At 39.3% G+C, this 21268-nt stretch overlaps 4 protein-coding genes and 1 pseudogene across 8 annotated transcripts; 2 read left to right on the forward strand and 3 right to left on the reverse strand.

Moving 5' to 3' along the window:
• Window positions 1–1269: 1269 nt before the first annotated feature.
• Window positions 1270–4945, reverse strand: LOC116919093 (annotated as a pseudogene).
• Window positions 4946–6970: 2025 nt separating this feature from the next.
• On the forward strand, window positions 6971–14734 carry LOC116918492. Its single transcript, XM_032924214.2, has 14 exons — window positions 6971–7223; window positions 7285–7552; window positions 7602–7744; window positions 7809–7957; window positions 8036–8274; window positions 8374–8627; window positions 8704–8750; window positions 9676–9885; window positions 10010–10067; window positions 10125–10231; window positions 10307–10536; window positions 10599–10773; window positions 10892–13952; window positions 14028–14734. Exons 1-14 carry the CDS (start codon window positions 7032–7034, stop codon window positions 14454–14456), a joined length of 5562 nt encoding a protein of 1853 aa, XP_032780105.2. The 5' UTR covers window positions 6971–7031; the 3' UTR covers window positions 14457–14734.
• A 16-nt stretch (window positions 14735–14750) lies between these two features.
• On the reverse strand, window positions 14751–17768 carry LOC116919086 (tyrosine-protein kinase CSK). Its single transcript, XM_032924965.2, has 8 exons — window positions 17362–17768; window positions 17059–17278; window positions 16827–16961; window positions 16624–16760; window positions 16377–16544; window positions 16113–16308; window positions 15661–15747; window positions 14751–15584 (listed from the first exon to the last, which is right to left on the reverse strand). Exons 1-8 carry the CDS (start codon window positions 17415–17417, stop codon window positions 15402–15404), a joined length of 1182 nt encoding a protein of 393 aa, XP_032780856.1. The 5' UTR covers window positions 17418–17768; the 3' UTR covers window positions 14751–15401.
• A 229-nt stretch (window positions 17769–17997) lies between these two features.
• Window positions 17998–18901, reverse strand: LOC116919098 (thioredoxin-like protein 4A). 2 transcript variants are annotated; one of them, XM_045171384.1, is made up of 4 exons: window positions 18745–18901; window positions 18563–18644; window positions 18327–18463; window positions 17998–18256 (listed from the first exon to the last, which is right to left on the reverse strand). In XM_045171384.1, exons 2-4 carry the CDS (start codon window positions 18638–18640, stop codon window positions 18043–18045), a joined length of 429 nt encoding a protein of 142 aa, XP_045027319.1. In that variant the 5' UTR covers window positions 18641–18644; window positions 18745–18901; the 3' UTR covers window positions 17998–18042. The 2 variants fall into 2 exon arrangements, with proteins under 2 accessions (XP_045027319.1, XP_032780871.1); XM_032924980.2 differs by having other exon boundaries at window positions 18563–18891.
• A 180-nt stretch (window positions 18902–19081) lies between these two features.
• LOC116919090 (polyprenol reductase) lies at window positions 19082–20684 on the forward strand. Of its 4 annotated transcripts, XM_032924969.2 has the most exons (7): window positions 19086–19214; window positions 19318–19453; window positions 19517–19665; window positions 19746–19940; window positions 20014–20136; window positions 20202–20368; window positions 20446–20684. In XM_032924969.2, exons 1-7 carry the CDS (start codon window positions 19154–19156, stop codon window positions 20536–20538), a joined length of 924 nt encoding a protein of 307 aa, XP_032780860.1. In that variant the 5' UTR covers window positions 19086–19153; the 3' UTR covers window positions 20539–20684. The 4 variants fall into 4 exon arrangements, with proteins under 4 accessions (XP_032780861.1, XP_032780860.1, XP_032780862.1 ...); XM_032924970.2 differs by having other exon boundaries at window positions 19082–19453; XM_032924971.2 differs by lacking the exon at window positions 19517–19665 and having other exon boundaries at window positions 19090–19214; window positions 19318–19343; window positions 19793–19940.
• The last annotated feature ends 584 nt before the right edge of the window (window positions 20685–21268 follow it).

Raw genomic sequence — 21268 nt, forward strand, 5'->3', positions numbered from 1 at the left:
TGTGCTCAGCTGTTTCAATGTGTATAGTGTCGAGAGCTGAGTCAAGATGCGATAGCCTTTCCCAGCTCTTTATTTTACCTGTTTGTCTCTTTGTCGTCCATGGGAAAGGTGCGTAGGATTCGTGATCGTTCAGGATGCGCTGCAAAGATTTTTTTAAGGGCTGGTTTGTACCAATTTAGAAGGAATGATGTTGATGTAGCGTTAGACACGCAGCTGTAATGTAATCACGCATTGTGAATTCAATATAGAAAAAAAAAAAACTTTGGTTAAAAAAAGGATGTACATAGAAGGATATAACGACGGTATTTTCCGACAACACCTTCCGGGAATGTATTCATCATGTTTTTGTTTGTTTGTTTTTTTCCATTCAGGATGAAAACCAACTGAATTGGCCATGAGCTTATATTTCTTTGTCTTTTTTTCTATTTTCCAAGTTATCGATCAATTCGGCACGCACTCTCATAAAGCAGGTTGCGTGTGTCAGCCTGTGATGACACAACCTGGTACGCCTCATAGGCTCCAAATCATCCGAGTCACGGTGGCCGAGAATTTTTTTTTACCATTAGCATTTCCCAATTGTGTAAATACCCTTTAATGTTTGACGGACATGGGATGCTTGAACAACCAAATTTTTAAATATTGTTTTTTCCCGCAATCCTCCCTTCACTAACGAGTTCTCACGCGGCCAAAACTGGACGTAGCGTGCTTAACGAACCACTAAGCAACTAGACAATAACGTTATCGTCTACGTATTACCGAGTGTAATCTACTTGTCCTCAAATAGTCTTTGTTGGCGTATGCAGAGAAAAGTATAGCAACAGAATGTGTACACACATGTTCTTGAAGAATTCAGGAAAAACGAGGTCACCCTTTTAAGTGTGTAATTTCATTTCTCTCCTTCGCAATCTGTTGTTCCCATTCTACTCTTCTTCTACATTGACAACTTAATACGGTTGATCCCTTTTCTAGTTTATTTATAGATAATATATTAGTATATACGCTATACGAGTGTATAAGTAAAGCAGTTTTATTCAACAAGTAGCATGACGCACCGATATATTTCTGCTGGCTCATTTCCATCACTTATTTTTTTTTTTCTCCTTTTTTAGCATTTATTATTGTTATTTTTTAATCTGTACAATACCGTATAGAAAACTGTGTGTATAGTACACGGGAAGGCGTAGCTTCAGGACCGCCTCATCATCGCCAAAAATCGCAACCCAGTCGTATTATTCCTGTACACTTGAAGTCTTACTTTCTTTATACCGCCTATGAGTATTGTTCATCCTGCCCAGTGTTGAAGTCCCGGTGTTTCGTAGGCAGATTTTCAGATGTCGACCGGATACAAAGTCAAATGGTAGCGACAGAACAGCGTCAATGGCAGCGGGATGTGTGACTGGGCAACATCCAAAGCGGATGTCCTTTAAAACGAATGTTAATTGCCAAATTTCTGCGGCTACGGGATCACCTAATGATCTTAAGTATGCCAAATAAAATATCGAAACTAATTTTGGCCAGCCAAGACAGCAGAAATGGGATGCGATGCATTTTAGTTTTGTACAACTTGTTTTTTAAAGTTTCCGTAAACCATATGGAAACAGATTGCGTAAAACGAGGCTGATGATGAGCTACAACGTTCTGGTTTGGGCGATTGCTTTTCAACGCTGCTGCTGTAGCGAAACGAACCGTTGATGAATTTATGGGTATTAGCAAGAAGATTTGAGGTATCTTAAAGATCGTGGGCTATAATTATTCTAGGTGACACTGGCGATTATACAAAGTTTCGAATCATTTTCCCCTGAAGGATAGCTATGAAAAGGGTCATGTAATTGGAGTAGGCCATGGCAGAAACTATGCTGAAAATGCTGTAAAGAAGGAAAGTATGCAAATGAAGTGGCATAAGTCGTTGAGCTGCGAATCGGGATTGGCGTTGACATCCAGCACGATGAGTTGGCAGCAAGTCAAGCTAGCGCCCAAAACCACTAGTATGGGCAAAATACTAACCCGGACATGAGATCGATCCGTATGGGTTCCTATGATTAGACATATCACAAGGTACAATCCCTAAAAAAAAAAAAAACATAAAAAGGACATGCGCTGCTGATCGTTACTCAGTTACCTTCGTTTGAAAATGAGAACAAAAGATATCGAAAAGGGACTTAATAACGTAGCCACGAGAACACTGATAGCTGAAGGCGAGAAAGAAAACGATAATGCTGACGGGCTGTGGCGACCATCACAATCAGTCCAGTGAACAGGCCTCGGTTGGGCGAGTAGCAATCAGCGTGAATAAACCGGGTGATTGCGTAGCAGTAATGAGTCGTAATTGTTACGACTCGAACGGGTCGAGCTACCGTCTTTGCCGTCCGGCCTGTTGTCCACTTTATACCAACGTTTTGCTACATGATGAACCAAATGCCAACTGCCACAGAGAAAGAGAAAAGGGAGCTTTCGTTAGTACTTTGCCAGCGGCTATGTGGCAATAAGAGATTCAATTTGAAATATAAAACTGAATGGGCTTCTACGTTGCATTGTACACCTGAAATTGTTGCAGTGGTGAGCTTGAAAAAGGCTCTGGTACTCCTATCGCAGATCATTTTGGGCGTGCATAATGCGTACATACTAAAATGCTGTACTCGATGATACTAAACGGGTAAAGATATGGCGTGACGTGGAGAATGAGAGCGGAGAAGTCACTGCCTTCGGCGCAGTGGTCCGTATCGGAGACGGTGGCATTCCACAGCATCTCCTGCAGGTTCGCGTGGTTAATATATCCTGCGTTCGTTGAGGGAAATTTGTGTCGGTCACTATAGCTGTGATTATTTTCTGAGGAACACACAGACAGATACCGGCAAAAAATAATAATAATGACACGCATATGAAAGCATGAACGAGAATTTATGGCCGTAAATTACAGAGTACGCGGAATAGAAGTGCGTGTACAGTATTTTCTTCAAAATAAGAACACACGAGACATTAAGCTTTCGTTAAGTGAAATACGTCTTTTTGTATAAGCGAAATTTAATCGCCGAAGGGGGGAGGGGGGAGATAGTAGAATATTAACCAATACCTTTACCATCTCCTATCAGATTCATTAGGTAGAACGTGAAAGTGGTGACATCCTTCAGGTTGACCGAAAAAAGATTGTGCCATCGAGTTTATACGAGCGAAGCGAGCCAGGTAGTTTCCATTGATTAATCATGACCTATAGTGTTTCTATTTATGTCCATTAATCTCCATTCACCTGTTGATTCGCTTTAGAAACGACTCCCTTTGACTTTGGCGAACATACTCTATGGCTGATATCTAATATGCAAATATTCGCGTTTGAACATTTTTGACGAGAACGAAGAGCTGGTAGAAAACGACTAAATGGGCAGAAGCAGGTAAAAGATCATTGCGGTCGTGTCGGACAATCTAACTGTGTAAGGAACGTCGGCAAACCAATTGCAGAGCTGTTAATCCTAATGACTTTTATGACTGTGTTGTAAAGAGGATTTAATGTACTTGTATCATAGGATCGTCGCCAGCAAAGTGTCGTGTTTGTCGGGCAAGCATCAAGCAGCTGTGAATTAAGTGTCCGAAACAAAATCCAGGTAAGAAAAAGAAAGGAGAAACACTCTAGAAATTAGCGATTCTTTTATCGTCCTTTCTTTTTTGAGCGTGTTCATTATGTTTTTCTTTTCGTGTTCTTTATTTTTTATTGGAGTTGAGTTTTTTTTGTTTTGTTTTATTTTATGGCGTTCAGTAAAGTAAATGTAGTCTATTCTTTTTGGTCGCCTGCAGGTCCTATTTTGAAAAAGAAGCTGCCAGAAAACAGCCGTGCAGGAATGTATGACCGCTGACAGCTGATGAGGTAGACAAGCTTCGTTACCGAACGAATAAGAATGCAAACTCATGTCATCCTCGTTCGATGCGGGCTATTTCTGCTTGTTATGGCATCGCCTTAAACCAACATATAACGAATAACTAATCAGTCCACAAAGGAGCAGTGCAAAACAAACAAAAAAACTGTTGACAAGTAAAGCATCGCAACACGAGGGAAAAGCCAAAAACAATCCATAGTGCACGACATGTATAGTATAGCCTGATGAAACTGTTGATTGTGTTCTCAACCTGTATCGTCGACCTACTTCACCATATAGGTTGTATCTGGCGGAATCTAATCGGCCATACCAATCACCACACCCACGATTGACCTTGTACATCCAATAGTGGTAAAGAACGGTAAGAATTTTTCTGATGACAGACATCCAAAGAAAACATTGTTATCCGTTTTGTTTTACAAGAAGATGCAGCTGATAACGCCGTGCACGAAAGAAAAGTTTCCATCGAACAATTCGATCCCATCACCCCCATGGACCGAAAATACGTATCGTTTGGCATGTGAAGTACAAACAGCGTGATTTGTATATCCTTGAACAACTCGCTATGCATGAGCGAATGTCACGGCACATACCGCAATGTTGTAATGGTTTTCCCGCGAAGGAGGAGGAGTATTTGACCTCACGATAGTTAGCCGCCGTTGGGAGCGCAACGGTGCCACGGCGGCAGCCCTGAAAGGATACTCTCTGAGACTTTGCGTTGATTAACGGCGCCTTTCATCGGTCGCATTGGTTGCTGTGATGGCCTCGAATTGATGGACATCCAATACATCCTCCTCGAAAGAGTCAAATGGTGATGCCAAGAGCTCTTTTTCGTCCCTCATCTCATCATTCAACTGCGGCCATCGACGTTTACAACGATTTGTCGGAACTCACGAGCGAAAAAGAAAGAATGGAATAATGGTACTCATTATTATTATTTTTTCTATACCCCTTGAACTTGCAAGACCCAAATTGAGGTAACGATTTACCATTACTTTCAGCATGGAAGATGGTTGAGATTGCCGATGATTGGGGCTTTTTTACAACAGTCTTGCTGCCGTCCTCGCCCACCTGTCCATCCCCAAAAAAATTATATCTGGCTTTCATTTCTTTTCATTCCTTAGCTCAAGAAGACAAGACGGAGCGATTAAGAATATGTACAACATTTCTGGTATCGAGAAGAAGAGATATAGCTGTCCTAAGTGACTGTATCTAGGATAGATATCGCTTCGGCCAGCTGCACAGTTCCGCAACGACGATAGAATGCGCCTTAGCATGGGAGACGTTCCATGTTCAGCCAATCAACAAGGACATACTGAAAATATCAAACTTACGATAATGCCCTGATGACTAAAATTCAGCAGTCGTCCACATCCGTAAAAGTAAGTCTATGGCGTGCAGTTTCCCTCGCAGCGCTCGTTGGCGGTCCTATAATCGACCTCAACCGCACGAGCCGGATTTACTGGTTTCTCGCTAGTCGAACATCACTGACATTTTTTTTTTTTGTCTGGCCATATGATTTGATTGAGCATTTCGAATTCCATTTGCAATCAAATTGCAACTGTTGTACACGCGGAAAAAGTAGAAGTTTCACTTGGAAATCGATAAATGCCAATAAGAAACGATCCAGGACAAGGCGACGTCTAAACTGATTTGAATGCGTTTGGCCAAGACTTTCAGACCTTTATTGTTTTTATACTGGTCGCATCGCCATTTTTCTCTTTTGCAATAAAAAAAAATTGTCCGTGACTGATGACGCATGAGATACTTGGATGATGGCTTATGTACCATGTCAGAAGCGGACGCGCTTTCAACATTCCAACTATCATAGGATCTAGTGAAAGTTTTACTTCTTTTGCCATAAAATAAGACAATAAAAGGCACTCGCTCCAAAGGACTTCGATTTGGGCCTTTTGTCAAGCTGTCTTTGTTGCTCCCTACAAGGAAAAAAAAATCAAAAATCAATTGACATAAATTATGAGAATTGAACAATCGAATTCGAATTTTCTGATTGTAGTCTAGTTCTCACACAGTTATGTTTTTCTTCCTTTCAAAATTTCGTGCACACATTTCAAGAAAACGGTCTTGATTTGTTGCAGGTTTTCAAATTTCTACTAAAAGTAAGACAATTAAGGGCTTAAGGTGGGCCACAGCAGAACAAGCTCAAAAAGCAAATTTATTGTGGAATTCTAGTGGATCTCAGAGGAAGGAGGGACAATACGGCGACATATTTTTCCCGATAGGTCATCGAGTCTAGCGACTTGAGAGAAACTCGATTAAGAAATCCCACTTTTACGGAATGACTTTTTCAGCGATAAATCATTCCAGAAACCAAAGAATAGTTGACTATGAATACGTCCAGTGGAAATATTGAAGATTTTATATAATAGCACATTGTTGTCGACATAGAACTGTTTTTCTTTGTAAGCAGGCCAAACTAATAATTTGGGAAAGAATACGGGGGGCACTTTTATCATGAAACCCAAAACGCTGAAACCATCCAAATCAATCTAGTCTATACTATCTTTTAAATTAAAAATTATTCCGTGCTCTATACTTGGAAATGAATGCACGATAAGAACTCTTTACTAGGTCTTGTTCTATGAACGCCATCGGCTTAAAAGAAGTGGCCCTAAGTCCCAGCACTTTGCCAGCCAGCTTGACCCAGACCTTCTTATAAGTCCGCCGCAAACCCAAAAAGTGACTAAGGGTTATTTCAACGTGATTGGCGTGGTAAACAAGATAAGCTGGAACGCCAGTAAGTCTTAATACGTTTGGATTTTTCGCAGGTCGGTTCCGCAAAGATGATCGGCAAATCCAGTTGGAAACAGAACGGCCATGCATAAACGAAGTTTTCTTCATTCTTTTTATGTGCTTAATTAACCGAAATATTACCAAAAAAATCTAGTATACAGTTACAGTGGCAGGCACACATTTTTTTATTTACCTACAATTTATGGCAAGTCGAAAAATATGGATCCGGATTCAACCATGGTGTAAAAGGGAAAATCATTTTACACCATGATTCAACTGCTGGTTACGAGTTGCGATTTAGCGACAGAAAGATTTCTTGGTTGCCAAAACTAAGGTCGGCAACGCTGTTTGTTGTTTGTTATTTTGAAACTGCAGATCATCGTTCATCGTTTACTCAGCGACTCAAAAGAAATGATGAATTCAAAACTAGAACCTACAAAGAGAAAACGCATAAAAACGGATGAAGAGTATTCAGACGAACATAGTGAACACAAGCCGCTATGCAAATATGGTGAAAAGTGTTACCAGAAAAATTCTTATCATCTACAGAAATTTAAACATCCCCATCGAGATCCTGTCGTCAAGCCTGAACTGGAGTTACAAGTAAAGGTATTTAAGGTTACGATCTCTGCTATTTAATCAGAATTTGTCCATACTATTGTAGGAAAAATCAGATGAAAGTATAACATGCTTGATGTCCTCAGGCTCAACGGGAATGAAAGAACAAGAAACACCAGCAGAGTCTACTCCTTCTTCTGTAACTGCTGAGCATGGCATTGACTATCAAGAAAGCAAAGGGGATCATAATGAATTGGCACATTCACCCTTGGATGTGAAGGAGAACATAAAGCAAAAATTCCTAGTTGAGATGCCTGATGATTTTTATCAATTCTGGTCATTTTGTCAATCTATTTGTCAGCAGAATACTTTAGGTAAACTGGAAATAATTGAAGTATGACTTGAGCTAATGATAAATTTTAGAATCATTTAAGGCCTCCCTTGGATTACAGTTAGTTGGCCCATTTGAACTGCTTGACAAAACCCAGAAGGAAAGCAAGCTCAAAGATAAATCAGACAATCTTTTAACACAATGGCGATTTTATTATGATCCTCCTGAATTTCAGGTATACATTTAGTTCATTATTTTTAGTATCAAAGTAAGACTGATTAATATACATTCAATTTTAGACTGTAATGGTTGGTGATCTAAGCAAAGGATATCATATTGGTTATTTCCGTGATGCTCCAAACGAAATGCCGGCGTTTGTTGGCTCAAACACGGAATCAGAAGGCTGCGTATTAACTCCCATGAGCGATAATCTGTTTTCCGCTGTCAGGTATGTACAACTTACAGTTTAAAAAGGAAATTTAATTCTGATATGTAATTAATGTTACGTAATTCTACGTGACCGCAGTCAGATGCTATCTGTGACCGTTAAAAAAGTGGACCCATTTAAGAAAAGCCAACTTATGTCACTGAAGAAGCAATTAGAAGATTGGGCAAACAAAAATGGTATTCTAATTGAGCCACAGAATCAAATTCTTAAAAAGCGAAAAAAGCTGATGGTTGCTAAAACATTTTACGAATGTGGCATTGTGGTCCCGGTAGATAAAAGAACAAACGTCGGGTACAGACAAATTCCAGAAACAAGTGGTAAAAACTTCTATATGCTACACGTTTGGGGATGGAATATACTAAACCTAGTTTTTTCTTTTTTTGTTTTCTTTTTCTTAATTTGTTTTTTTACTTCAGCCAACATAAAAAAAATTTGCAAAAAGATCGTTGAAAGCCAAAATTTAGCTGAACAAAACAAGAACAGCGATGCTCTTCAAGAATTGGTTACTTACGTTCAGTATGCTAATGATGAATCGGACTACGGGATGGGTCTAGAACTTGGACTAGATTTATTGGCCTTTGGGGGAGAGGTTTTCCATCCAACAATACTTCACCTGTTGGGCGTTGCCTACGAGCTTTTGGAGCGCAAAGAATTTTTCGTTATGCTTAAGGTAAATTTCCGGCCATACCCTATTCATATTTTTATTTATTTATTGTGTTTGGTTCTTGTACTGTTTGTTGTTGCAGACACATCTGAATAATAGGCGTAGGCTCGCTACTGCAGAAACTGGAAATTAAAGCTTCACATCTTGGCTATGGTTAGTGCCGTAATCTCGAAGAAATAAAAAAACTGTATTCGACGACTTGGTCAAAATTGTATGACGGAGCTTGTTTTTAAGCTTGCTTGCGGCATTAAGAAAATAATTGTCGATTCTTTAGCTTCTAATGTATGTTTCCACATATTATCTTTCGGGATCGCTTCGCGATCCCTCTGATAATTCGCAATTCTGTCTTATGATTCTGTCTCATGAAATGTGGGTTAAAAGAATGTTTTGTCGCAGGCCATTTAGCTTACGCGTTTGGAATCGCGTATTTATTCGAATATATTAATACAGTAAATTTTACGCATTTAAATTTTGGAGTTAGTTAAATACCGGTACCCCACCATGGCTCGTGTTTAAACTCGTTGTTTGATTTGTTATTTTTTAACATGTTTTACATCATCCTAATTTTGTGTTTCGTTGAACTCGTTTCTGTCTAAGCGTTCTGAGCATTTATTTTTTATCTAAAAAAAAAAAAAAAATGCGGCGTTGCTATTAATCGATTAACTATACCGATTTCAATTTATTCGTGACTTGCTTACTTCGTATGCTTCGCACGCCGCTCAACTGTTCATGCTAGTCGTAAGGCTTGGGTGGTGTAATTTCACACAAACATTTACCCATTCACTTGTCTCCACACGTGGCATTACAGTGTGGGCGTTGCTAAAGCTCTCTCGCAATAGATCAAGCTAACGAAAGCTAGGTAACAGTTCTTCGCATTATTTTTTACAACGTACGCTGTTTTCGTTAGGTTAACTTGTTAACTTCTAATCGACGTTAAGGTGAAAGTTGTTGCCGACGATCCTTTGCCGTTCTTTTGCATTATGAAAAGCAAAAAAATATTATTTTTAAAGTTGAAGAAATAAAATGTCAAATTGATAACTGTTTTATGTTAAAGATTCCCAGCAAGTATTGCAAACCAAGGTAGCATATCACACATCCTTGCAATGAGAAGAGCCACTCAAAGAGCTCCAAAAAGGATTCCAGATAGAAGCCATGTGGAATGGCACGATTTTGACCCGAGGGTTGAGGAGTATTACAATGCCAATAACCATTACACGTCAGGACCTGGACTACACTTACCACCCAGTTTACCCTACGCTATGAGGTATACAATATGTGCAGTTTGAGGACCTACCTAAACTGTATTGTGTGATTCACGTTTATCCATAACATGTTCATTATGAAAAGTATTAGCGTCAGTCAACATATTCAAATCAAATTATTGCTAGGACAAATGCAGTGCCATACAAACTGTTTGTTAGTGGTATTCATCCCCATACAACAGAGGTAATTTACAATGAAATGACAGTAAAGCAATTCTACAATTTATTTTTTCTTAAATAGGAAGGTATAAGGCACATCTTTTGCAATTATGGCAAACCCCTGTCTGTGATCAGGACCAGGAACAAACTTCAACAACCAATTGCATTTGTGGAGTTTGAGTCGCAGTGGTAAAAACACTTTTTAAATATATATATTTTCAATCAGATCACTTGCAGAATGAATAATTTCATTTATTAATGTAGTGAGGCTGATAATGCAATTATTGAACTCGATGGGAAACCACCCCTTAATTGGGAGGTATGCTACGCTATGACCCGCTGTAGTGAAGAAAGGGTATACCCACAATTCGCAAATCTCTCACTGGAATCGGATTTTGAAAGACAGACACCTATGTTTCAAACTTCTGGCATAGGCAGGCAACCTTTCCACTCCAGGCAATCTCCTGGTTTCACCGAAAATGAATCTTCTATGGGTATTTAAATAAATCCAAGTTATGTACATTTCTGTGCTAATGCTAGAACTTTCTGAGAGCAGGACTGACTCGATCGAAGAATACCAATTCCAATTTTCTGAAGCAAGAGATTCCGACCTGTTTCGTATGCGGGGCACAAGCGCCTCTTGTCTGCACAATTTGTAAGACTAGGTATTGTTCTCAAACGTGCCAGGGAAGTGATTGGCCAACTCATCAACATGTTTGCAGACCACCACCGTACGTAATTTTTTCCGAAAGATATAGTACCGAATGAACATATTTTAATGACCGATAAATTTGGATCTTGATTAGTTGGGCAAGGTAGTAGTACATTAATGGTTTGGTTTTAATATAGAGCCTTAGAGCCAGCAAGTCAACATGTACACGCCAGTAATGGAGCGACCCAACTCCGTTTGGCACCTGGAAAAAGTGTTGCTGCTAGAAATCAGGATTACCCAAACATTTCATTCCCTCGCCAGGGCAGTGATTGTCCTATCAACATTGAGCAGACTCACGGCCTTTCAGCAGAAGTTGGAAAAAATCATCGTACTGGTTCAGCTGAGTCCGCTAGTTCACATTCGTACATTATCAAGGGTATTCAGCCATTGGACCAAATGGGACCTTCAAATCAACGTGCCGCTGACCTGTCAGTGACGATTCATCGTAACGTGAACAGTGGATCAAGGATTAAAACGCCAGACCTGAGAATCGTTAAGGACGTCAGTGATGTACCTGTCCATTACGGTAAAAATCAACCAGGTAGACATGGAGACATGCAAGCCACTGATCAAAATAAACCTGCACAAGGCTTCACACGCAGTCCAAATTGGACGAACAATGATGCCGCGTCTAAGACAAATAATAAAAGTAGTACCATTACGCCCAAGCATGATCAAACTACCCTGAACGAGCGTCAGTATGAAAATCATTTGGAAATTGGAGTCGGACCCAAATCTCGAACGTTTCCAATAGCTGATGTTTCCCCGAATACTCCCGTCGTAACAACTCCTCAGAAGTCCCAGCAAACTCATACGGCTAGTGCGGCGAAAACCTACGCCAAAGAGTTTTCTCCAGGACGATTGCAACTGATATCCGACAAGCCCAGCAAAGTTTCAGTCTGCTTTGCCAAGTCGCCATCTGAATTTTACATCCAGTACTTTACGTTCCGCGAAATTTTGCAACAATTGATGAAGAGCATCAATAACTCCGCTATCATGTCAGATCCGCTTGTAAACCCAACAGAGGGACTACCGTGCCTCGCAATTTACCCTGAAGACGGCTGTTGGTACCGAGCCCAAGTTCTGAAAGTATTGCCCGACGGTATCGGGGTGCGTTACGTCGATTTTGGTAATACGGTGAAAATGCCCAACAACAAAGCTAACTTCCTAATGATGGAATATTCGTTGAGTGAATATCCATTTTACGCCACCAAAGTCAAATTGGCCGACGTTTTTCCAGTCAACGGAAGTAGTTGGCATAAGGACGTCTGTCTCCGCTTCAGGGAGATCGTAAATGATCAGACCTTCCTGATGGAATGTGTCCAGCAGGATGCAGATGCCATGAGTATTCGATTGAAGAATTGTGATGGATCTGATTTAGTTACTCGTTTGTTACAAGAAAGTCTCGTCCGTAAATCACCACTAAAAGTTTCTGATGAGCTGGATCGTTTCCCTGTTGCTACTGGAACTACTGCCCTTCCGCGCTCCCAGCAAATGGTCCATAATCCACAGATGTCGCATTCTCAGCTTCCTGGTTTATGTAGTGGCACTGGCACAGCATCTTCACCAGTCAATAGAAGTCCACAAGCCCAAGAACGCGTGCAAGCTGTCACTCCCAAAGAATCGACGGTCACGAGTTTAACGATACCCAGGCAATCACCACTCCCAGTTCATTCTCCAACTAGGGCTGCGTTGCGGCAGGATGCTAACTTTAGTCAACCCCGTGCTCCAACTATGCCTTCTGCTCCGGTTCGTCCCATCAGTTTGCCAAGTCGTCCATTGTCATCAGCACATTCTCCATTACCACCGAAGACCAACTCCATCATTGAAGTCCTGGAAGCTGGCATGACGGTTATTTTCCAAGTGATTGTACGAGACAGTTGTGATCGATTCATCGGCATGCTTATTCGTGACGAAGATGATATGGGTATCATCGAATTCAATTCTCTGGCACAAACCATAGAGTCTGTTCATAATTTCCAACCAACCGTTGGATCGGTTGTGGCCGCTCTCTCTTTGGTTGATAACCAGTGGTACCGTGGCTGTATCACAAAGGTGTTAAAATCTTCATACACCGTTCTTTATGTTGACTATGGAAATGTCGAGGAAGGTGTTATCTCAGTGAAGCCGATTCCGTCAAGCTATTGCCACCCTATGTTATGCGTCAGACTGAGCGTTGCTGAGAATTCTTCGTTGGGAATTAAACAATATGTGGATGAGACCATGGTTTTAGAAAGCAGCCATCAAATGGAAGTTACTGCAAAAAATACTAAGGACTCAGTTCTGGCTAATATCATCACGGAAGATATCCCAGCTTGTGTTGTCCAATTAGAGCCGTGGACTTCGTTGTTATCCAAACTTGATGTGGCACCTATGCCAATTCGTGATATTGCTTCTCCAAACTGGGAAGTTGGACTTAGCTGTGAAGTAATGCCGTTCGTTGCTGAAGATGTGGATTGCATTTACGTTCAAGCCGTCACAGACGAGACAGTTGATTTAACCTGCAAAATTCAAAAAGAGTTAAATGAATATTTACCTACCAGTATAGCGGTATCAACCATTCCAGTTATAGGAAGCTGCGTGGCTGCAATATTCCCAGACGACGGCGAACTGTACCGGGTTCGGATCGTTGAAACCACGGAAGACTCCGTGTCTTTATTCTATGTTGACTTCGGAAATTCGGCCACAGTATCCCTTAGCGACATTCGAGTGCTTCCTGATCGCTTTTATGATTATCCTGCCTGTTGCAAACGAGTTTCGCTTTCTCGTGTGGTACGACCTGCAATCCCTCTTCCAACTGCCGTCAAAGATTTGCTGTCAAGCTGCATTAATAAGATTTTCAATATGCTTGTTCTGCCGTCAACGTCTCAATTCACGGAATGCGTCCTAACTCAAGATGGAAAAGTTCTGAATGAACTTATCGTTGACATTTTCGAGCAATCGAACATCAGAACTGGAACTTCTCCACCAAGCCAGATGCCTAAACTTGAAGCCGCTTCTCCCGAATGTTATCGTACGCAAGAAAGAGATGCTCCTGTTGACAACACTTTGAGCGAAATGTCATACGACGATGGTCCTTTCATGGAGCTACCAGTAGAAAAACCTTTTCAAGCTGTAATTTCGAATGTGGAAGGTCCGCAGCTAATCATGTTGCGTGTTGTGGATGACCAAATTTCTACAAAACTTGTTCGTTTGGGGGTAAGTAACGCTTTTACCTACAAAAAAAAAATTGTCCATGAATTTATGTTTAAAGCTCTTAAATTCTATATTTAGGAGGAACTGGAAGCCTATGCTACCGCCATAGTGCGTGGTTATGGACCAAAGCTCAATGAAATCTGCATCGCACGATATCCTGACGGAAAATGGTACCGATCAGCATGCATTGATGAAATTGCGGATCCAGCTGGAAAACGTTACATGTGCATCCAAGTTGACTATGGCGAAACACATATTGTTGATGTCGACGACATTAGGCGCATTCCGAAACGCTTGATCGACTCTCTGCCTTATCAAGCACAACATACCATTCTGGAAGGAACAGAATCAATGGAAGAAGTGAAGACTGAATTGTCTACCCGGCTTGGTGAACTTTTACCCAATAACAGTCAGGTAACCGTCAGCGTAGTTAGTCGCGTCGAAATGGCATACGTTGTGCGTATTCCAGAGATTAGTGCAATCCTGTCTTCCGAGGGTTTGCTCTGATTTATTTCGAAAACGAACGTTTTTCTTTTGATTTTTTTTTTTTTTTGAGCACAGGAGTTTTCTGTTGCCTTTCGATTATTTTCCAAATTATTTGAATCCGTGTAATATGTTTCTAATAGCCTCGACAACTATGTTGTATTATTATTATTTTCATCAAAATAATGGAAGGGCTGTAAAAGGACTTAGGGTAATCTTCTGAATACTGAAGTAGTAAACCTGTTTTTGTTTGCCAGCTGACTAGATCTGGAATTTTTTTAATAAATGCTTTTTTAACAGTATGACAATAACGTGCTGTAAAGGCTTATATAAATGTATTACACGTATTAATTTAACTTTCAAAAAGAATCAAACAGCAGAAATAAGCACAACCAGATTATTTACAGTTAACACGGTCAAGGCAGGCAATAATCATAACATTTTCGTAAACAAAAAATTATTAGGGCAGATTGATCGGATATTCAGGACGACTGAAAATATTGTTAAAACAAAGCCTAAAGAATGGCCGAGGAAGATGGGGCAAACGGAAGCTTCGATGACGTCGAAACGCCTTGGCTTAACTTGCACTGAGGCTTAATTTTTCTTTGGGTGGTAAATTTCGATGTTGAATGTGTCAAATTATAGATAGGCTTTTTGAAAATACCGTTGGGTTGGAAAGGATGATGGTTGGCACGTGGTCAAATCTTGATTTGACCGAAGGAAGCACAAACCTTCGTTTGATTTACCCCTTATCCATGGTTGGTTTCTGCCAGTTATTAGGCGGAGTCGGTACCACTGACGTCCGTGAAACAACTCAACACATCATTACTTATGCCATATCTCCAATTTCGTAATGGACTTTTTGTTTGATTTCATTGTGGTCATTGGTCAAGAAAACCCCGCCGACAGGCTGGGAAAATAAATCAAAGGTGGGGGTATCATATGATGGGTGGGTTAAGCGCTGTTGGTTCAGATGAAATTAGGAGTGTCTTTCAGTTGGGCCAGCTGTTGCTTGACTTGGTTGAATGTGGGTCGACGATCGGCGTTTAGGTCCCACGCTTGCCTCATCAAATCATGAATCTCTTGCGGACAACCTTCAGGTTTTTCCATTCGGTAGCCCTTTTCAACATGCTTCACCACGTCGGCAAGGGGCTAAAACGTAAGAATTTAAAAGTAAAATAATAAGAAAGCTCAACGAAAGCTGTCACAGAGAATTCACTGCACTTACAATTCGCGGGTAAGGAACTCGTCCAAATGAGTAGATTTCCCACAAGAGAATACCAAAACTCCACATGTCCGACTTGTTGGAAAATTTCTAAGACAGAAATGCACCACAGTTAATCATCAATATAACAAATCGAACGGCAGTCACACGTGACGATAAAAAAAATTTTAGACAAAATTTTGTTCTAGTTCAAAACTGAAAGTTGTTACCACTCAGGAATGTCTTCTATTTTTTTTTGTTTTTTGTTTGTTTCGGAATCTGTTAAAATATATAGCTACTTGTTATATATTTATGGTTCTTTGCAAGGCAGAAGTTAATAATTAGGCCAACCTGAAAAGCTTTTTGGTTACAGCGACATTTTATACCAAGTTTCAATACCACCATCGCGTAGAAACAAAGTCTGATAAAGTGAACTACGATTGTCAATTACAACAATGAAGTGAAGTTTGACTTACACTATGTCTCAGCGCTTCTGGTGCTGTCCATTTGATGGGGAACTTCCCTCCCTCTTGATTATAGATTTCTTCACGAGCCAAGCCAAAATCGCACACTTTAGCATCTCCTGTTTCAGCAACCAAAACATTGCGGGCGGCCAAGTCGCGATGAATAACTTTTTTGGATTCAAGATACTCCATTCCTGAACATGTGTCGCTAACGAGTATAGAAATGTACCGGTTAAAACATTGATTCCCTAATATCCAGATAAATTTTGGTCATACTAGGCGAATTTGATTTGGTCTCGCTTAGTAACGTGTAAACGGCCTCTGGAGCGAAGGTAATCAACTAAACTCCCTTTACTCATAAACTCTGTGACCAGGTAGAGGTGCTGATGTTGATCGTTAAAGACCAATCCCAGTAGTTGAACTAGATTCGGATGACGTAAAGACCTAAAGGTCGTGAATAAAAAAAAAAAAACATAAAAAATGATGCATTTCTCTGTAATTGTGTGAACATGTTTCTACTTACGTCATCACTGAAGCTTCAGCAAGGAATTTTTGAGCTGCTTTGCTTGAATCTTTCAATATCTTCACAGCAACTTTTTCTCCTTTAAAAGAACCTAGCATTACATCACCAAACTCTCCTTTCCCTATTGACTCTTTCAACTATATTCCAGAGGTAACAGTTCTTTAGTGGCATGTTTGAGTTTAAGATTCTTAGGCAATATTTACTTGAAGATCTTTTTCTTGAATAATCCATCCTGCTTCTTCAAAGTCTTTCCGGTCTACACAAAAGTCTGTTTTCCCTTGTTTTGCAACACTCCTTTCAAGGCGAGTACACAATCCATCTGCATCCTTTTCATAATGCTAATATCATTGTTCAAAGAAATCATTAGTGTTCGCAACATCTATTAACAGTTCCAGTATTCTGTTTGAATAGTGGTAGGAATACAAAATGATTTACTTCAACAAGCTCTGCCAATGTGGAAAAGAATTCCTCTTCATCAATGGTTAGTTTGTTATCTTTGTATATGACTCTGTAATGCTGAACCTCCCCTTGATAACTGACACACAGGGTGTAGTCTCCTGGATAATTAGTAGATTCACGAACCAGAAACAAGCCATCCTCTCTGGGTTGAAGTAAATTTTCTGCTTGTTCCCTTGAGATTTTCCCATGGAACCAGCTAAAGAGAAAATAGTTGTCGTTAAGAAGACAGCAACAAGGATACTTAATCACATCAATGGATAGGGAGGCTGTGACACTCACGGCATTGCATGAAGTTTTACTTCTAGTTTCTTGTTCATTTCGTTGTTTGAAGGCATTCACTAACAGTCTAATTATCGCACTTATATTTTTGAATGAAAATAAAGTCGCCGTCTTGACACACCTCGAAGGCAAGAAAAACATACAGTGGATGCACACACTGAAGTTCAATAAGTACAAGTTCGTTGTTGGACGGCCACCGGCTGTAAACACCTGTTATCCTATTCACTTTATGGTACATTCAAAGAGATCGATGCATTCATAAGTAAAAACTAATTATGTCTTCATTTAGAAGTGTGATACACATTGTTCTAACCGATCTACGGAAACAGTTAAATCCATTTAATCTCACGGGGCGAAACAAGAAATAGGCAGGAAACTGCCGCCATTACTGTATCGGAAAACCACCTAGTGAGTTAAATTTTCACTAACTTAGCCGTTACTCTATCTGCAGTCCTTTTTTGAAGTTCCGATCCAGCGATGACAACTTTGCACATGAACATGAAACTAAAAACCTTGTTCTTCAAAATTTACGAAATACGACATAATTTAACTGTAATCCATCTTGTGATATAAGATGACGTGCCAAAAAAAAAAAATACTCTAAGGAATAAGGAAAATATACCAAATGTAGGAAAATGGAAGTGAATAGCATTTTATTGAACTTTGGCCAAGACACACTGATTAATAACGGTATTTCGTTGAATAATCTTTAGGTGACACTACCAAACCTCGACCTTTTCTGGCTCCACGGTATACTGTCTCTACAATGTCTATCATCTCTTGTTTGTCTTCTATAGCCCAGTTGATTTTATTGTTGTTACCAGTGCCTAAATCAATCATGATATGTTTGTTGCGGAAGAAAAACATATTTGTGCAAGGATCATAGAGCTCATACCTGGATAAAATGCAGAAAAAAGTGCTGGTATTATTGTTGTCTGCTTTAAATTTAGTACAAATTGAATTACATTTTGTTAAAATCCGGAACTTGGGTGATATCCACTAAATATATAACTGCAAAGTTTTTTACTTTCTCCGCTATTTGATAGAGCACCTCATCCATTTTCATGCAAGTTGGATCCCAATCATGACCAAAACGAATAACCTGAAAAAAACAAAACAAAAAAACAAAGAACATATGCAGATCATGCAGACAACTAGCATTGGTCTTTCTTGACCAGAAAACCAGATTTTAGTTGGTTACCACTAAGCGATCCTCTTCTGAAAGAATTGCTTGATCCACCTGCCATCCATTTACAAGATGCTGTAGCATGTAAGACATTTTGCTAATGTAGACAAATCAAAATAAGTAAAAATAAAAGCAAAAGCACTGGAGTGAAAATTTTGTCAAGCTGCAGGTTTTCAAATATGTTAGACGGTCACCACCTCAACAACCTAGATGTTGTTTTTTAAATTGAAAGTAGTTTTGAGCAACTTGTATCAAAACAAAGTTACAGCAAAAGTAACAACAGCATAGTTGTTCGCTTAAGCTTTCACGAACAATGACATCTGTGTACGAGTACGACACTTCAATTTAAAAAATTCCTCATGACACTTAATTGCCAATTTCATTTTGACACAAAACCTCATAGAAAGTTACAACTTTGAAATGTATGCTAAAATGTTCACCAAAAAGAAAAAGGCCTGCTTAAACTTTTGCTTAAATGATAAAATAAGTTTAAACAAACGTCCTTGTTTGGCAACGTTCTCAGGATTCCTTGATTTTGTATTTTCATTAAGTCTCCAACCCTCCAGTCTTCACGACTGATCTTTCAAATGTAAAACTAGACCTCCAATGCCAAGAACTAGCCTGTCAAGAAAAAATCAAGTTGCGACGGAAAATTGCAAATCAGGAGGCATTGAAATTTTTAATTAAAAAAGCCGTTTTTAATATTCACACGGCCCTATAGAACATGATCAACATTATCGTTGTAATGTTTTCTTTTCTGTGTGTGACAGCAATTTTTGGTATCTTCTTGCAAATGGTAAATATGAAAGGGACACCAAAAATTATGTATGATTTATACTCCCATGGAAAAAGTTGTGAAGGGAAATTATTTTCTACATTGATTTCAGCTGTTCTAGTTCCAAAGAGGTATATCAACTATTTATATCATATAAAAGTTTCGTTGTCATGTGTTTTTATATTCTCCATCAGTTGGTTTTTTCACTTCTATCTCTTTTCAACAATTTATACATTCATTATTTTAATAGTAATAGTATGGATGATTTTGACAAAAAATCAGCTTCCTATATTTATTACTATGTACATTAGCTCTCTATCTGCTCATTCCTGCATAAATATAGGTAAAAGAAAACAATAAACTATTTAGTTTGTTCTTCAGTTCGATTCATAGTAAAGGGCTTTTTATTTTTATCTATTAAAGCCAGCCCTGAGATATCACTTTTGGCTGCCACACTTTTTCTCCTTCAGGTTTCTAGACGGATGTATGAAAGTATGTATGTCACCATTTTCTTGGACTCAAAGATGAACCTTGGCCACTATATAGTTGGGTATCTCCATTACTGGGGTTGTGGCACTATCCTTCTTTCGTATGCAGCTTGCCAATCTATTCAAGAAAGTAAGTTTCAAAATCATTTCTCTGAATTCTGTAACCATAGAAAAAGTATTACCTTTCATTTTGCTTAACCTAGACCACATGCATGAACAGGCAAGAAATGAAATTTGTTTACAACATGTCATTGGAACAGTTTTATTCATCATTGCATTCCATCAGCAGCATATAGTCCATGTTACTTTGGCAAATTTAAGGAAAAGTAATTTGAAATTCTATTAAATTAGAACTCCAGTAGGCTACTCAATAGGTTTTCCTTGGTTTTAGATCCTCATAGTATGCAAAAACATAGTCTTCCACAAGGCGGTCTTTTTAATTATGTGTCTTGCCCAAACTTTCTCTGCGAAATCATCATTTACCTCGCAATTAATCTTCTACTGGGAGTCGATTATTATCCCTGGACGCTAATAACATTTTGGGTCTTGACAAACCAGGTATGTTTGGGTTTCTTCTTCGTATTATTTACGAAAGTATCAAGTCTTCATTGTAAAGATCTTGCTGGCTATTTTAGATTATGAACGCTACCATATCCCAAAAGTGGTATAAATCGAAATTTAAGGAATTCCCGCCTACAAGAAAAGCCTTGATTCCTTTCGTGTACTGACACAAACTCGGATAAAAGATGGAAACAATAACCACCCTACAGTTTATAGTGAAATGCAATAACTTATTGGTTACTTCTTTTCTTAAGTTTGCCACAGTGTCATTTAAATTTAATTTGTCGATCAAACAAAGATCTCGAAAATCAGAGTCGATTTGAACGAACGTTTTTAGTTTTCCAGCTTGACCATCATGAATGCAACTCTAGAAATTGAACACGGACATGACTCCCATAACGCAAAAAGTATTTGATTCAACAAAAGCTGACTAGAATAATCAAAAACTCATTATATTGTGGTCTGAATCTAAATAGGTGGCAATGCGACATCGGATCATACGATAGAATCCCCCACCTACACCAGATTCCCGAAAGACCCCAAAACAAAAAATTGAAATTCATACCTCCAAAACCGATTGGGTTTCACCAAATCAGACCAGATAATCAACATCCTCGTTGAATTTCGATCAAAATGTGTTAGTTTTGTTCAATTCTGAGACATGGCCCATTTTCAGAGATTTTGAAAAACAGCAAAGGGTATAGCCTTCCCACTTTTGCGATTTTTGGTCAAATCCCAACTTGAGCTAAAAACACTTGATTCCTACTATTCATTGAACGACGATCACGAAAATCCGGTTCATTTTTAACAGAGACTTGTAGTTTTGACGGTAGGGCGTTTGAAATGGAAATAGTCAAATTAGTTGATGCCATCATTTTATTCATAACTCTATAACCG

The sequence above is a fragment of the Daphnia magna genome, linkage group LG3 (genome assembly GCF_020631705.1).
Source record: "Daphnia magna isolate NIES linkage group LG3, ASM2063170v1.1, whole genome shotgun sequence".
NCBI lineage: Eukaryota > Metazoa > Arthropoda > Branchiopoda > Diplostraca > Daphniidae > Daphnia > Daphnia magna.